The sequence below is a fragment of the Hemitrygon akajei genome, chromosome 6, assembly GCF_048418815.1.
Source record: "Hemitrygon akajei chromosome 6, sHemAka1.3, whole genome shotgun sequence".
Taxonomy (NCBI): Eukaryota; Metazoa; Chordata; class Chondrichthyes; order Myliobatiformes; family Dasyatidae; genus Hemitrygon; species Hemitrygon akajei.
In genome coordinates, this window is record NC_133129.1 from 161,586,139 (window position 1) to 161,603,990 (window position 17,852).

Genomic DNA, 17,852 nt, shown 5'->3' on the forward strand with positions numbered 1-17,852 from the left:
TTCTGATTAACAGCTTAGGCGATCAACAGTGTACATTTATAGGAAATAATCATTAAGGCTTTCAGTCAAGGAATACTTGTCTGAAATTCTGAGTTCCATTAACCTTGACATCCTGAAAGCAAGTTCTAGGTATATAAAATGTACAATTTAAGCATTTTAACACATTTATCTGTTGCTATTCTGCAGACCCTTAATTTCAATGGCTGTTACACCTGATTGGCTTGATTTGTGAGATTTGGTCTGTCCTATATCCAACATCAAATGTGCTACCTTTATAGACAATTGTTCAGTTTTAATTAGTAGTTGAATCCTCTGCCACTGAATTTCTGCTTTAGCTGATAAGACCATAAGATATAGGAGTAGAACTATAGGTGTGTTTTATTTTATAGATATGTGAAAACAAAAAGATTGGTCAAGACAAATGTATGTCCCTTACAGTCAGAAACAGGTGAATTGATCATAGGAACAAGGACATGGCAGACCAATTGAATAACTACTTTGGTTCTGTCTTCACTAAGGAGGACATAAATAATCTTCAGGAAATATTAGGGGTCCGAGGGTCAAGTGAGATGGAGGAACTGAGGGAAATACATGTTAGTAGGGAAGTGGTGTCAGGTAAATTGAAGGGATTAAAGGCAGATAAATCCCCAGGGCCAGATGGTCTGCATCCCAGAGTGCTTAAGGAAGTAGCCCAAGAAATAGTGGATGCATTAGTGATAATTTTTCAAAACTCCTTAGATTCTGAATTAGTTCCTGAGGATTGGAGGGTGGCTAATGTAACCCCACTTTTTAAAAAAGGAGGGAGAGAAAAACCATGGAATTATAGACCGGTTAGTCTGACATCGGTGGTGGGGAAAATGCTAGAGTCGGTTATCAAAGATGTGATAACAGCACATTTGGAAAGAGGTGAAATCATCGGACAAAGTCAACATGGATTTGTGAAAGGAAAATTATGTCTGGCGAATCTCATAGAATTTTTTGAAGATGTAACTAGTAGAGTGGATAGGGGAGAGCCAGTGCATGTGGTATATTTAGATTTTCAAAAGGCTTTTGACAAGGTCCCACACAGGAGATTAGTGTGCAGACTTAAAGCACACGGTATTGGGGGTATGGTATTGATGTGGATAGAGAATTGGTTGGCAGACAGGAAGCAAAGAGTGGGAGTAAACGGGACCTTTTCAGAATGGCAGGCAGTGACTAGTGGGGTACCGCAAGGCTCAGTGCTGGGACCCCAGTTGTTTACAATATATATTAATGATTTAGACGAGGGAATTAAATGCAGCATCTCCAAGTTTGCGGATGACACGAAGCTAGGCGGCGGTGTTAGCTGTGAGGAGGATGCTAAGAGGATGCAGGGTGACTTGGATAGGTTAGATGAGTGGGCAAATTCATGGCAGATGCAATTTAATTTGGATAAATGTGAAGTTATCCACTTTGGTTGCAAGAACAGGAAAACAGATTATTATCTGAATGATGGCCGATTAGGAAAAGGGGAGGTGCAATGAGACCTGGGTGTCATTGTACACCAGTCATTGAAGGTGGGCATGCAGGTACAGCAGGCAGTGAAAAAGGCAAATGGTATGTTGGCATTCATAGCAAAAGGATTTGAGTACAGGAGCAGGGAGGTTCTACTGCAGTTGTACAAGGCCTTGGTGAGACTGCACCTAGAGTATTGTGTGCAGTTTTGGTCCCCTAATCTGAGGAAAGACATTCTTGCCATAGAGGGAGTACAAAGAAGGTTCACCAGATTGATTTCTGGGGTGGCAGGACTTTCATATGAAGAAAGACTGGATCGACTAGGCTCATACTCACTAGAATTTAGAAGATTGAGGGGGGATCTTATTGAAACGTATAAAATTCTAAAGGGATTGGACAGGATAGATGCAGGGATTGTTTCCGATGTTGGGGAAGTCCAGAACGAGGGGTCACAGTTTAAGGATAAAGGGGAAGCCTTTTAGGATCGAGATGAGAAAAAACTTCTTCACACAGAGAGTGGTGACTCTGTGGAATTCTCTGTGGAGGCTGGTCCATTGGCTGTATTTAAGAGGAAGTGAGATATGGCCCTTGTGGCTAAAGGGATCAGGGGGTATGGAGAGAAAGCAGCTACAGGGTTCTGAGTTGGATGATCAGCCATGATCATACTGAATGGCGGTGCAGGCTCGAAGGGCCACCTGTTTTCTATGTTTCTAACTAGGCCATTTGGCCTATCGAGTCTACTCCATCATTTCATTGTGGCTGATCCAATTTTCCTCTGAGCCCCAATCTCCTGCCTTCTCCCCATATCCCTTCATGCCTTGACCAATCAAGAATCTATCAACCTCTGCCTCAAATATACATAAAGACTTGGCCTCCACAGCTTCAGCACAGTGATCCTGCACAGCACCTTTGTTCAGACATGCCAAGCAGCGTGCAAGGGAAAGACCTTTGGTCAGTGACCTTAATGAGAATTGAAAAATATTAAAGGTAAACAGCTTTGAATTGCGACAAATGTACACTCTAAGTTCAGAAAAGGTTGTGCAACCATTATTGCTGTAGCAGGATGTGAGTGTTGCTGACAAACCCAGCAAGGTACTGTTCATCACTTACTACCTGTTGAATGAGTTGCCTGTTAGGCCAAATCAGTGCCAGTAAGTGAACACAGTGGTAAGGGTTTGGAGCAGCATATAGTCCTCACCAGGTAAGAATGTCAAATATCTTTCTGCAAGGACCTTAATGAAGGAGATGAGTTGTATGATCATCCTTTAGTTTTGATGTTCACAGTTACTGATTCAATATTTAGTTATTACTTTAAATATCTCGGCTAGTGTGGTAGGATTGAAATATTTCCATGTATATGTAAGGGAATTATAATGGAATAGCCTGTGACAGTAGGGATGATAATGCAAGACAGAAGTGTGTAGTTTCCAAGATAAGATGGGTTTAGAGCAGGGGTTCCCAACCTGGGACCCACAGACCCCTACTTAATGGTAGGCATCTGTGGCATAAGAAAGGTTGGGAGCCCCTGGCCCAGAGAATGTTTAATGGGACTGGCTTATTTGTAGTAGCTGATAGAAGCCCAAAGATTGTAGTGTGCTTAATCAAATTAAAAGGTTATGTTCCTCAAACTTCTATTGAGTTCTTCATTTTATCACCATAAGAGACCAAATGGGATGGAGAATTTAAACTAAAAGTTTATTTGAAATCTCTGGATCTGTCTTATAGACCTTTCAGGAGTATTACACAAAGCCTACATGTTTTCCCTAAGTATAGACGAGATGGTTTGTAACTGGGCAAAATTCTTATTGGAAAGATATACAAGTCACTGTTTTACTTTGAATATGTTAGAACTCCTGGACAGTGGGAAATAAAACAGTATTAGTCTTGTTATATCTTGAAGGGGACAACATTATTTTTTGCACAGGATTTGCTGCTTAGGCCACCATTTAATACCTGTTTGCCTTTCAGTAGTTTGTGTTCTAAGAGCAATTAAATGTTAACCACATTAGTCTGGATTAACAAGAGCGAACTGGAAAAGGACATCAGTTTTCTCTTTAAGTGACAGTTAACATGTATCTTAAAAAACAAGGAACTATTGGTGAGATTTGAAACCTCATTGTATACACTGAAGTTTATTTGATGATTACATTTTCCCTTCTCACACTGAGCTCATTTTTAGACAAACCTGTTACTTTTATTTACATCTCTTGGGCTTTACTTCTCTGACCACGCTGTCACGTAGGATGTTTAAAATCCACATAGACTATATTTAATATGTTACACTCATTGAAGTTTTGCATGCCACAAAGAAAATCAATCATTAAGCAGACATTTTTTTCCCTGTGCTCTGGTTCACTCTCCAGTCAATGTGAATAGCCTTCATGTGCAACTGCACAGATGCAGCTCCTGCCACTTTTTTCCTTTCTTCCTCACCTGATTTCTTCAACTCAATTTGTTTGTCTCTACCTTTTACTAGTTCTCATGAAAAGTTCTGTGTAGCACGATGCTGGTTGATCTGAGTTTTGATTTGCTTTAAGAATTATGGCATCCATGTTTTTATATTGCTGAACAAATCCATTTGAAGTTTTAATCTGAGAGTCAGATGCTAGAAGATTTTAAAATGGCCTGCTCTTCAAGTAGTACCACAGGATGCCTTTGTCCACTAGATGTCCCCACTATGCTCTGAACTGCTTGTGGGAAGTTTGACTTTTCTGTATATGGGGACATTTCCAAAACCATTGGCCAGTGAAGACATTATCTAAAATGCTTGCTGTGTTCACGTTGTGTTTTTTATTAGTTCAATGTACACTTAAAATGTCATTTCTCTGGATTTAGGTAACACTGGCATGTCATCTTAGTGCTATGAAATTAGCTTTCTAAAATGAATGCAGAAGAAAAAATGAAAGTTTATAAACTTCATTTCCTTTGGTTTTATTTATCTCTCATAGTTCCTTTCATCCCAAGTCAATTTCCTGCTTTTCTGTGAAAATTGTCAATATACTAACATAGTTAGAACCAGTAGTTCAAATATTTCCTTACAATGTAGTGGCCATTTAGCCAATCCAGTATTTGTACACCAGCATGGTCTTTAACCTTATGGTCACTCATATTCCTCTCTACTAGGTCTATAAATTTCATATTTCAACCATCTACAAGGCTTTACAAAAAAGGATCTGCAACTTTTCCTTTATATACTTTATATATTTGATATTTTGTAACACTAAAATAATTGCAAAAGGTACTTAAATATGTCACTTGCCAATGCAATGTCTTATTTATATTCTGTCCCAGAAGACAAACTTCCATGAGCAACATTGGAGTTTAAATTTAATTTTGTTACGAACCCTGTAACTGGGTTACTTACCAGCAAAAATAGAGGCGTCTGTTGGAGTCTGATGATACTATTTTTAACAGTATTTATTAGCAAAAATACACAAAAATAGTATCAATGCAAATATACAGATAATATACGTCGTCACTACTAAACCTAAAAGTGCGGGTATAATAATAATCAATAAGAAACAAGCTCTATCGTTGTCTAGGGGATAATGAATTGTCCGATGGAAATCTAAAGTTCATTTCAGTTCATACGGGCTGCAGCCATTGTTTGTTTGTTGCTGTGTTGCAATGGTTGGAGAGAGAGAGAAATAGAAGAATAACTTGCCGACTTTCCTTGGTACGATCTGGGTCCGTATCCGTCCTTTAGCTAGACCGTTCTGTGGAGGACTCGCCACCCAGGCAAGGATGGACACACACACACACAAGCCCCCCCACCGGTCTCGTACGTTGCTCCTGGTGTGTCTGAGGGGTGTTCCCCAGACCCCTCTATCCTCACTCATGGGGTCTCAGATGTCAATCAGGTTGGGATGATGCAATCCCTCAACCAGACCACTCTGGTTGTCCCCTGAGGGGTTTCAATGAATAGTACAGTACTCAATACACAATTCCTTCTCCAAGAGACAATAGCAGTAATCAGTGGTTCCATTCCGCTTTGTTAGGAGACATTCCACCTTGTTGTGTATTCTGCGTCTCTCCCTCTCATTTCCTGACATGCTGTGTATCTCTCTCATTTCTTGGGTCTCAAACCCGAAATAATAGCGATTTTGCGATTCTCAAAAAGGAGGGGGCGACTTTGCACCCTTCGGCCCATCAGAGTTGCTCCACATTCGTAACAATTCCAAAATCAGGGTCTGCATCAGCTATTACACATGTCAAATGTTCTGTTATAAAATTTGTATTTATTTCATGCTAAACCTTTCTTTATCAAACCTTTTTATTGTTTCAAAACAGAATAAATTAAATAATATTTTAAATTTTTCCCAGGCTTGGATTATTTCATCCGTGCTTCCAATTTTTCTATCCATGAAGCTGAGCATGAAGATCAACAAGAGTATCCGTGCTCGTTCACTTAAGAAGCTGAAAGAAAAAGGGGAATGATCAGAATTTCCAAGTTGATCAAGAATTCCAAGGAAATTGTGATCTTTTATCACGTGAAGCATTACAAAAAAAAAATTGGCGAAACAGCTCTAAGGACTAAATTGGGAGATTTAAAAAAAACTTCTACTGTTCAAAAAATTTTCTTATGCCTAGGATTATATTTGCATTTAGTTTTGTAAAGACCCAGCAGAAAAGTCTGCTGTTCAGTAAAATTACACAGGTAAACTAAGTGTTATCCACAAAATTTAATTCTGCTGGCATTGGTGTAGAGGAAATAATTTTCACCAGATTGCGCAACTGTTGCCAAAAACAGCACCTATTTAAAAGAAAAAAAACCTGTGACCAGTACAATCCTGGTACCAGTACCATCTGCATCAATGACAGAGGCTTAGAAAGATATAATAATGATGTCTGAAGAAAATGATCTGATTTAATGTAGAAAATTATTCAATATAAACATTATCTCTGAAATTAAGAGATTTTGGATAAATGGTTTTTGGAAACTAAGCATGATTTATCCAGATAAATTTGTTCATTTGCATTGCAATTGTTACTTTCCGAAGTGTACACATTTTAATAACTCAAAAGTACTTGAATTTTGTATTATGTTGGGACCATTCTTGTGGTATATACTGGAAGCATAATTCACATAATTCTTTTCCATTTATTTTAAAGTGTGTATAAAACAGGTATCATAGTCACATCTGGTATGTCCTGAAGCAGAATTATTATCCTGTTATCGCACGAAACATTTTAATTTTTCCTTAATTGACGCATGTGTCTGTTTACATAGTGAAACCATAAAAATATCTTAAGTAATTTAAAGATAAATACCATTGACACTTAAAGAACTTCCCTAGCATAAATGTTTTCAAATGAGACCTTAAATTATAGTTGGATAACAATATTAGGTGATAAATTTGTGTTTTGCCAGATTTTGCAACTAATAGAGGTCGGTGTCCTAAGCGTGTGCAGATTTTCTCTTGTTTGTGGTTGAATATTGCCACTGATCAAAATGTAGATTGAAAAGGATTTGAAAAATATTTATTTTACTTGGTTGCAGGTTGACTTTCCTGGCAGTAACTTTTCACTGATCACATCTGGCTGCATTTCTGATACTTGCAGAATCAAAGTTAATGCTATTAGTTACATAGAAAATTATACAAGAATTTTTCATGCTCAATCTGAACTTGATGATTTCAGATTACTTTTCCCAATGAGTGCTATTGAATAGTTCTTGGATTTGGTGCAAAAAAGCTTTTGAATTAGGTGACACTCCAGTTCTTGATTTGTGTCATTTGGCTGTCCTATAAATATTTGTCTTGACCATTTCACTTAGTTTTCCAAAAGTAATTGATTACTTTATACTTAGGAGAAACTGACATCCAGTTTTTACTCAGTGTTACCAGTTTCCACAAAGTTCCTACTCAGAATAGAATTTGAAATTTGAACTCAAATAGCAGGTATTTATATTGTATTTTTTTGCTAATTTAAATAAAAAGCTGTAGTCAAGGCATTTTTAAATCTATTTTTTAATCCATGTCTTGATTCATCCAAATTTCGAACATTGATAATTGACATACAGTATAGCAAAGATTTTGAGTTTAAATTGCGTAAAACAACTTTTAGATTTCTTGTATTTTGTGTATAAATATTGGTTCACATCTTTTTTCCTGTTATTGAAGTTTAGTATCTGATTTTGTGAACATAAAGGTTGATAAATGCAAGTGCCATTGGAAAGGGGAGAGGTTCTTTGTTCACAGATGTTTTTCAAAGTTATATTCGTATATAATTAAATCCATCACATTGACCTGAATCACTGAGTTGAACCTACTTCTCTGTGGAATTACAACATGTCATTAATAACTTAGTTTCCATGGTTTACCAGTGACTTCTCTGAATAATTGCGCTTATCCCAAATTCTGGAAGAATTTTTATCATCGTCAGATTATCATGTTGAAAGATTTCTTACCCCCAGTCTTCCCAAATAAAATACTAATAGCAGTTCTGTAATTCTTATGTCAGCCAAGGTGTGAGCATATGAATAATAATGAAACATTTATGGAGTTCTTCATCATGTCTGTAAATGTCTTCAAATTCTGAATGTGATTTCTATTGAATATCTAATACACAACAGAAACTTCTGAGTTTTGTAATCTAGTGACTAAAATACTCAAAAATCTGGTTTACATTATGGCACTTATTTTTTGCAAAGTGGCTTTCAACCTAATGCATTGCTGGATATGTGGTTCTGAAATTTAAAACTATGTTGCTACTAATTGCAAGCATGAAGAACAAAATTATTGGTTTATATACAACTGTTAACCTGGTTTTAGATTTGCTCAAAGTAATCCTGAAATGGGACACATGTATTTATGTGGGCCATTATGATATTCTTTCTAATCTGTGTAAAATAAATTATGGTGGTGTTAAGTTCTGGATGTTTCTGAACATGCAATACCGATGCAATGGTGCTGAACTGATTAAATATAAGTTTGTGTTCAATTTGGGTTGTATTGCAGATTTGGTGAGCTGAATAAATGCAGGGTTGTCTTTATGTCCAAAGTGTGCAAAATAGATGAGATAAATTTTGTCAATTCAGCTATAACTAGTATTGCAGAACTTGTTTGTTTTCATCAATGAGAACTGTTTCAGGTTAATCTGTGCAAATAACACAATAAAGCATCTTATTTGTGAAACACTATTTTTATGTTTCTGTGAATCATTTAATAGGAAATAAAACTGGTATTCCTTAACTTAGGAAAGCTGGACTAATTTTCCTTATGGTATCCTTTGGGATATGTCCTCAATTTACCCCTGCTATAATTAAAAGCATGCTGTTATGTAGTCCATAAGCTTTTTAATTGGATAAGCACAAGGTCTTTAACGTGTTTCTGTTGTGTATTGCTGGTGTAATTTTATTCACTTTTACAATGGCCACTGTAGAATTGATGAGTTCAGCAATGTCATTGAAGATCATGTCTAGTTGTGCAGCATTGAAACAAACAGATTCAATTGTGGTCCTGACTGCAATTGTAGCAACATGGCATAACTGAAATTATACTGACTACTCCACAACAACAAATACATTGGAGGCGGATGCCTTGTTATTACATGCCAGTTGGACTATTTTTCTGAAGCTGGTTGTTTGTGCGCAAATGCAAGATCTGCTAGCTATATTCATATATTCAAGATAATACGCTTGCATTGTCTCTTTGCAGTGACAGTGTTTTCTAAACCCTGCTCTTGGAGTACAAGTTTTTTTTTTAGTACAAGTTTCTGATTAAATTTGTTGATACTAAATTAAAAATTGACTTCTGCAGCTGAGCAAAGCACTCCTATATCACAGCTGCGTTTGACTGCAAACATCTAAAGGAACTAAGCTTGCAAAGGGACACCAATTTTAGTCATGTGGTCTTCCTAAATGTAGTTTTTAAAGACTTTGGAGTTGAAACATCTATGAATTCTACCTCTCAAGTTTGCTGTTTTTTCACTTTATTTTTACATTGTATATAGTAATTATGTACTGCTTCAAAACAACAAATTTCACAACATCTGTCAGTAGTGCTAAACCTGATTCTACTTCTGCCAGATCAAATCCCACTCCTAGGTTTGAAAATACAACAGCTTTTGTTTTCTCATGTCGTGGACAAACTCAAATGCCCCAGTTTGCATTTCAATCCCTCATTTATCAGGTGACTTTAAAATATTTGAACTCTACATTGGCACTTGAGAAACTTTTGCCTCCAGCTGCCTTGAATTTTCTGCATTTTCATCTAACAGGAAACTTCCTCTCCATCCACACTGTCAAGATTCCTCAACATGTTTTATGTTTCACTTGATGGATATCATGACAGTGCATTGTTATGTCTTGATCAGTATCTGAAATGATACCGTATATTCTTTGATTCAAGAACGAGGAGACCCACTGCACATCAACACATTTTATTCTATCATCATTATAAAAAAAGGCAAAGAACTCATTTTTAAAATGTTATTCCTTCTGCCCTTTTATTTTGCCCATTCACACATCTACTCTATAACTTCCCCCTTTCCCCCTCCCCTGACCTTCTGCATCTTCCTTACAAATCATATTGCAGCCCACCAAAGTATAATCAATTTTGTATGTTATTACACTTGATCCCCCAACCAAATAATTTCTATGAATTATGAACAACTGGACCTCAGAAATAATCACCACAGCTACTCAATCCAAAAATGTCTTTTTTATTCTAACAATTAATCAGTCCTCAACTTATGACAGTACCTTACAGACTGGTCTTTATTTAATAATCTTGTGTATCATCTTATTAGAAGCCTTATGAAAGGTCAATACAGTGGATCAACTGAGTCACAGTAATGCCAATTGCAATCTCAAAACATTCAAGTTTATTAGACACCATTTCTCTTTCACTAAATCCATTGTTACTTACTGTTATTTTTTAAGTCACCCTGTTTATTCCTTACCAATAGAGTCATACAGAATGGAAACAAGCCAACTCGTTAATGCTGACCAACATGTCTACCTAAGCTTGTTTCATATGCTTCTTTTCTCTAAACTCTCAATCAATGACATTGATCCATCTATCGATTGATTATAGCCTTACTAATTTTAGGCTAGCTAGTCTCTTAGGTAGACCTTAGGAGCTTGTTTTCTTGAGGTTGTCATGGATGGGGTTAGTAATGAGGACAAGCTCCCACTACCTATTAAATGCTCCCAATGGCATGCATCTCAAATAGCCTCTGACAACCAGGTCCAGCTTCTGGCCTTCATGTATGGCTTAGCTGCTAAGATCGTCAGAACTGTTTCTGCTGACAGAAGAAGAGGCAAAGGCAGGTTACTGGCACCTTAAAATCAGTTGCCTTGGGTAGATGGGGCTTGTCAACCGTGGTTGGCAGCTCACCTAGGAGAGGGAAAACTCTGATCTCAAACCTCCATGCCTTGCAGCTATACCCACTCGTGGGGAAGGCTTCGGGAGTAAACCCAGAGGGAAAAATCTAGAGCTGGAGTCCCTAAATGCAGTCAAAAATTGAGTTCAATGCTGACTGGCAACTCCTGCAATGCTTCTGGTACCAAACTGTATTGATCAGATGTGTGGAGAGGGGGTGCTTGCTACGTGGGCAGCAGGTTGCTCTTCGTATTGTACTGCTTGTGTATCTAGACAACTAGGATGCAAATATCCATGGTCAAATCTGACAGGTCTCAGAAGTCTCTTAGATACCTGTTTTCCTATTTTTCCAAATAATAGGTATATATTTGCTGCTTCCAATCTGTGGGAACTCAAAAGAGAATTTATTAACAAGGTATGAATATGTTACCATATACCAACTTGAGATTTAATTTTCCTGTAGATATTCACAGTAGAACAAAGAACCACAATAGAAACAATGAAAAACTACACCCAAAGACTGGCAAGCAACCAATGTGTAAAAGAAGTCAAACTGTGCAAATATATGGAAAAAAAATAAGAAAAGTAGATAGTACTGAGAACAGGAGTTGTAGAGAGTACGTGAAAGTGAGTGAGTCCATAGATTCTCTTTGAGAATCCATGAAATTCTGAAGGGTGGCAACCAATATATCACCATCTCCAATGCATCTCTTGAAACCTTTGGAATCAAAGTGGATATCTTTTTCATTAATTCTACCAGCTTTTTTTAATATAGTAATGAGCTGAAGTGGGCTGCATTTTTAATTTACCTTTGGTGATCAAACCTTTCTTTGTACATATGTAAAACTAAAATTCTTTAATTGCACAACATTTGAGATTATAAAACTGAAACTACTACTACATCGACTCAGGCCTAGGGGGCCAGTGTTGGGCACGATGACGGACTCTCCACTTCTTCTCCTCCTCCCTCATCCATGTGTTCAGTTCATCTACATTAGCTGCACCGCTATCTTCTAGGAGTGTGTTGACCATAGTCTTGGGAGGGGGCCCAGGGTTCATCCTCCCATGCTTGAGCTCCCATGTGATGACTAGGCTGGCAGGTAGCTCAGTGTGGCGTAGACAGTGCCCCGCTAGTTGCAGTCTTCTCGCCTCAATTTTAGTAGTGAGCATCGGTAGGTTGTCAAAAAGCTCAACATTCGTCATGTGCTGTTGCCAACTCATGTCAAGAGCCATCCGGAGCATTCATGTATAGCAACCATCTAGTGACTCTCGCATGGTCTTGGTGAGTGTACACATTTTGCATCTGTACGTGAGAATGGACTCTGCTGTGAAGATCCTCTTTTTGAGCCCTCTGGTTAGGTTCGACCTCCAGATTTCCTTCATGTCGTTCATTCCTCCATGCTAGCGCCTTCCGTATCTTTATGTCCTTCTCTGAACTCATCATTCTTGACCCGAGGTACAAGACTTTCTTAATGGTATCATTCTTTATGGTCTTGAGAGTACCTTTATTGCAGTTAAACACCATATACTCTGTCTTTTTAGTGCTTAGGTGAAGTACAACTTTATTGCACTCAGTTTCCACTTTTGTCAGTAGCTGCTGTGCTTCCTCCATCTGGTCAGAGAGCAGGACTGTCATCTGCAAAATCGAGATCTGTGAGCATAACTGGTCTGACCCTTTTGGTTCATCCTGGTTTTATGGTAAAACTAAGCTTGTCATGATCTTTGGTAGCTTGACGTAGAGTGTAATCAAGGACAATTATAAGGATGTAGGGTGCCAGAGTGTCTCCTTGCAGAACACCAGCTAGGAGCTTGAACACTGCTGTTTTTCCATCTGGTGATACAACTTTCGCCATGGTCTCGGTATAGCTGGACTCTATTACTCTCAGTAGATGGTATGGCACTCCGTAAGCTTTCAGGATCTTCAGCATTTTACCTCGGTGAATGGAGTCAAAAGCTTTGCGAAAATTGATGAAAGTAAGCACGGCTGGTAAGTTGTTCTTCTTGACTTCCTCGATGATTCTACAGAGAGCAAGTATTTGCATTCCTGTTGTGCGCTTCTGCCGAAAACCATTCTGATTGAATCTTAGCTTAGGGTCAATGGCGGTGCGAATCCTGTTCAAGATCATCCGATTGTATAGCTTTGCTAAGATGCAGGTCAAGCTGATACCGCGGTAGTTATCTGTCTTCTTGAGGAATCCAGACTTGGGGACAGGGATAATGTTTGAGAGTGACCACTGTTCTGGTTTGTCGCCTTTCATCAGTGCTGTATTACATATGTCCAGCAAGATGTCGTCCAGGTTGCAGTTCTTCAGGACATCTGGTGGTATCCCATCTGGTCCAGTGCTCCTGCCCTGTTTGAGTGCATATTTGGCCTTCTTTAGTTCCTCAATGTTGAATGGGCTGTCATCGATGTCGACTTGCGTTAGTATCGTGGGTATGTCCTCTTCTTCTTCCGTGATCGTTGGAGGGCTTCCCGGAAGGTTCTTGGTGGGTAAACCATGTCTGGACACGGTCCTCTGCTGTTTTACCACTTACTTGACCTGATGGGGACTTCTTCTGTCAGCTGATCTCATTGACTAGGCACCATGCTTCTCCATGCTGCTTGTCATTAGCAGCCTCTACCCCTCTAATCCGGTCAGCTAGTTCCTCTTCCTTCAGTTGGTTGTAGGTGGCAAAGAGATTCTTCTTTGCTGTCTTGAACTTGTCTCTTAGCTCTTCTGTTTCGCTCCTAAGTTCAGCATGACAAGCATTGACCACACTTTTTGCTGCGACGACATCAGGATGTTTTGAGATACGGCTTTCTTTGATTCAGTTCACAGTAGGCAGACTCTTTGTTGCATCTGTGTGTGCGTCTATGAGCCGTTGATAGTGGTCGGTCGCAGTCTTTTCCTCCTCCCTCTGCAGAGGGCCAAAGTGATTTCTCACTTTCACAGTGCACTGGGCTTGAAGAATAGGTTGTGAAGAGAATGCCTTCCAGTCTATCTTCTCCTTGGGACCTGTGGCTTTGGGTTGCCGCAGGCGCAGTCTCACTTGCATTGACACTACTCTGTGGTCAGAACTGACCGAGTTGAAGGTGCTGTAGGCTTCTGTGTTGATCACACAATTACGCCATTTTGTTCTTACGAGGATGTAGTCGAGATGTTTCCTGTTGAAGGAGGCTCTGTTTTAGTATGTTCACCGTTTACCAGCTCGCTTCTTGAATTGTCTGTTGCAGCAATGAGACTGTGCTCCTGGATGAAATCAACTAGGTACTGTCCATTTCTATTGGTAAAGTCGTGGTATGAGTATGGAACATCTTCCAGTCCAACCTGGGCATTAAAATCGCTGAGCACAGCCAGGAAGTTATGTGCTGGTATTGAAGTGACAGCCTCGTGAAGTTTACTGTAGAAGATCTCCACTTCCTTCTCCTCGCTGCAATTGTGCGGGGAGTAACAGATGACAGAGGTTGCTGGGTTTCCGTCAAATTCCGCAGTAAGGATTCTGTCACTGACTGAGACTACGCCCCTCAGTGCCTTCTTTGCCTTGCGGTTCAACATCAGCCCTACTGCGCCTTGTGCTGACGTTGTCGTCGGCTCTCTCCATGTGGACAAGGTGATGAGGTGCATCCCCTCTACCTCTGTGAACCTTAACTCTTCGTCTGGGTGTACATGACAGTGTTCTTGGATCCCCAGGATGGAAATCTTGGACCTGTTTGCCTGTGATGCCAACTCTGTACATCAAGGCAAGAGGCGGATGGTGTTTGCATTGAAGGTTGAGATGATTGTTTTTACCTTACAGCGCAAAAGAGGTGCAGTTCAGTTGTCCCCCTTGTCGGACTCAACCTTCCCCGTGGGGTTTGAGGTTGCATCTTCATACTACCTGACTAGGCTAGGGTCTGGGCGCTCCGCAGAGCACTCCAAGCTCTGGAAGTATAGGGTTTGCTGTGTTGTCTGCCATCAAAACTGAAAAGTTGACCACATATAGATTCAATAGCGGAATGAAAACCACAGAAACTGCTTCAACCATTGAGAAAATGATTTAATATTTAGGTCTATTCAAAGGAGCAGAATCTGGTTAAACAATCCCACTGTGTGGAAGTAGGGAGCAGAGTGATTTTGAACACCAGACCAAATTTGAGTATTTCAATCTACTCAAGACAATTTTACACATACTAAATTAATGTTATACTAAAGGCTGAGGTTTCTTGTAATTCCAATGCAGAAGTTATTAAATAATCATAACTTTTTTTTAATTACTAGCTTCTTCCCAAGTACTAATCATTTGAAGATAAAGCAAATCAGAAGAAATACTGACCCCGATTTTGTTATGTTTTACCTCAAATGCTGGTACTTTCAGCAGTATCCATGACTGGCTGTGCCGAACTGGTTAGCCAAGCTCTGCTGTTGCACACCACGTGGTGTGGCTGTGAAGAGAAGTACATTGCATATTAACAGCAATGTTCACATAATGTTTTTAAAAGTTTCTTTTTCCAGGTGATTTCATTTAAGAGTTTTCAAATGTTGAATGTTTGGAAGTTTGCAAACATTTGACAGATTGCTTGGAATAGTGCCCAGCAGCAAAGTGCAGACCATAGATGGAAGAAAATATTGGATGTCAGGTGTTCACCACAAGACCAGGCAGCATCCGGAGAATGAATGTGTTGCAATGTAAAAATATTTAATTTCCCAAGCACATTTGAAACCCACTGGAAAAATGGAAAATGTAATTTTTTTTTAAATGACTGAAAGACTAGAAAGGTACTGGAATTACTCAGCAGGTCAGGCAACATTGTGAGATTGCTTTCTCCAGCTGTCCTTGTACAAGTCACTAAAAGGTATAGCAGAGCACGTATGTTTGTCTTTATTACAAGAAGGTTGATTATAGAAGTAATGATATCACAATGCAATTAACTAAGACTTTGATGAGATTGCACTTGACTGATTTCATGGTTGTTAGCTTAACCAGACCAGAGGTAATTAGGCCCTATTCTTTGGAGTTCAGAAATTTAGAAGAGATGTTACTATAACCTGAACATTCATATCAAACTGGTAAAAAGTTTCCCTGGCTGAAAAACTATGAATAAGGGAGTTGCTCTTAGGATTGAGATGAGATGAAATTAATTCATCCATAGCATGGTGAGTTTTGGGGTTTCTTTACCACAAGAAGCTATATAGGCTCAGTTAATCAGTTCAAAATACTTTAATAGATTTCTGGATATTCAGGGAATAATCTTGATGAACTGCAGAGTAGACTCAAAGAGCCTACTCACATTCTTAAATTTTTTGTATCCTCTTCCCTAACTTAACCTTTCTATCTCTCATGTTACCATTTCAGAGAATCAGTCCTGAGCCCAGCAAGTAACTACAAAGTACAAAGAAAGTATGGTAACACCTTTATTTCCTTAGAAGTTTTGTGAAGATTTGGCATGACATCTAAAATTTTGACAAACTTCTGTAGATGTGTGAGATGGAAATTATATTGCATCACAGCCTGGTATGGAAACACCAATGCCCTTGAACAGAAAATCTGACAAGTAATAGTGGATACCGCCCAGTCCATCATGGGTAAAGCCCTCCCCACCATTGAGCACATCTACACGGAATGCTATCCCAAGAAAGCAGTATTCATCTTCAAGAATTCCCACCATGCTCTCTTCTCACTGCTATCAGGAAGAAAGTACAGGAGCCTGAGGACCCTCATCACCAGGTTCAGGAACAGTTATTACCCCTCAACCATCAGGCTCTTGAACTACTGGGGATAACTTCACTCGCCCCATCACTGACTATTACCACAACCTACGGACTCACTTCCTCATCACATGTTCTCAACATTCAATGTGTACTTTTCTTTCATTTGTATTTGCATAGTCTGTTGTCTTTTGCAGGTTGTTTGTCTTGTTGGGTGCAGTCTTTCATTGATTCTTTTATGTTTGTTGAATTTACTGAGTATGCCCGCAAGAAAACAAATCTCAGGGTTGCATATGGTGACATATATATGTACTTCGATAATAAATTTACTTTGAGCTCTCAACTCTCCCTTTGCCTGTCCCTCACTTCCTTTTTTTCTTCTTTCTTCCCCAAACTGTATTCTCTTGTCCCCTTCTATATATCCATTCTTCCCTTCTCCTTGTTTTTCCATTTTTATCTCACTCTCACACTATTGTGTCTGCACAACTACATATCTACTAAATAAAGACACAGAGAGAGAGCAACAAATCAATGCACATGCGTAAGTTATCAGTGCTAAGGGGAGTCTTTGCCCTAAAAGAAATAGATCCGTACCTTACACTTCCTTTCCCTTTAGATTTATGTAACATAAAACATCCAATTTCCCTTTAACAGACCATGTTCAAGTAAACAGGCTTTCACAATAGCAGTGTTTGCTTGATTTTTAAAAAAAATAACAGTTCATATCTAACTTTTGGGCAGATGGGGTTCATCAGCTGTGGTTGGCAGCTCATCTAGGAGAAGAAAAATGCTAATCTCACTGCCTTGTGGCTGTATCCACTCATGGGAAGGGCTTTGGGATTAAACCCTGAGGGAAAAACCAGGATCTGGGGTCCCAGAGTTCAATGCTGACTGGCAACTCCTGCAATGCTGCTGGTACCAAACTGTGTCGACCTCTGCCGTTCCTTTGGGTTCATCAGATGCGTGGAGAGGGGGACCTTGCTACATGGGCAACAGCCTGTTCTCCATATTATACTGTCCAGGCTTGCTTATGTAGAAAGCTAGGATGCAATATCCACGGTCATCTCTGACCAAGAGAGGCCTCAGGGCTCAGAGATAACTAACTTCACTATACTAAAGATTCAGACTTTCGTGTGGCGCTCTGTTTCTTCCAGGATAGTGTCTCTGGACCTGTGGAATGGCATCAGGTTTGGCAGCTGTCTTGTCAAAGGCAACTTTCTTTATTGCAGATGTCACGTTGTTGTCAGTGACATAATCATAACTGAGCGGTAAGTCCAGTGGATGCAATGTGTCCGTCTTGTTGGGTGCAGACGAACCAGGTGTGTTCTTCAGCAGAACATCCATGTCTCAATGTGAACTCTGGAAACAGGATCACCATGAGCTG

At 39.3% G+C, this 17,852-nt stretch overlaps 1 protein-coding gene across 1 annotated transcript in view; it reads left to right on the forward strand.

Moving 5' to 3' along the window:
* The window catches only part of LOC140729649 (very-long-chain 3-oxoacyl-CoA reductase-A-like), a 168,377-nt gene extending 159,760 nt beyond the window's left edge, over window positions 1–8,617 (forward strand). Inside the window, exon 11 of the mRNA XM_073049668.1 lies at window positions 5,800–8,617. Within this exon, the coding sequence (XP_072905769.1) occupies window positions 5,800–5,913 (114 nt within the window). The 3' untranslated portion in view covers window positions 5,914–8,617. The remainder of the gene's footprint in view (window positions 1–5,799) is intronic.
* Window positions 8,618–17,852: the final 9,235 nt, after the last annotated feature.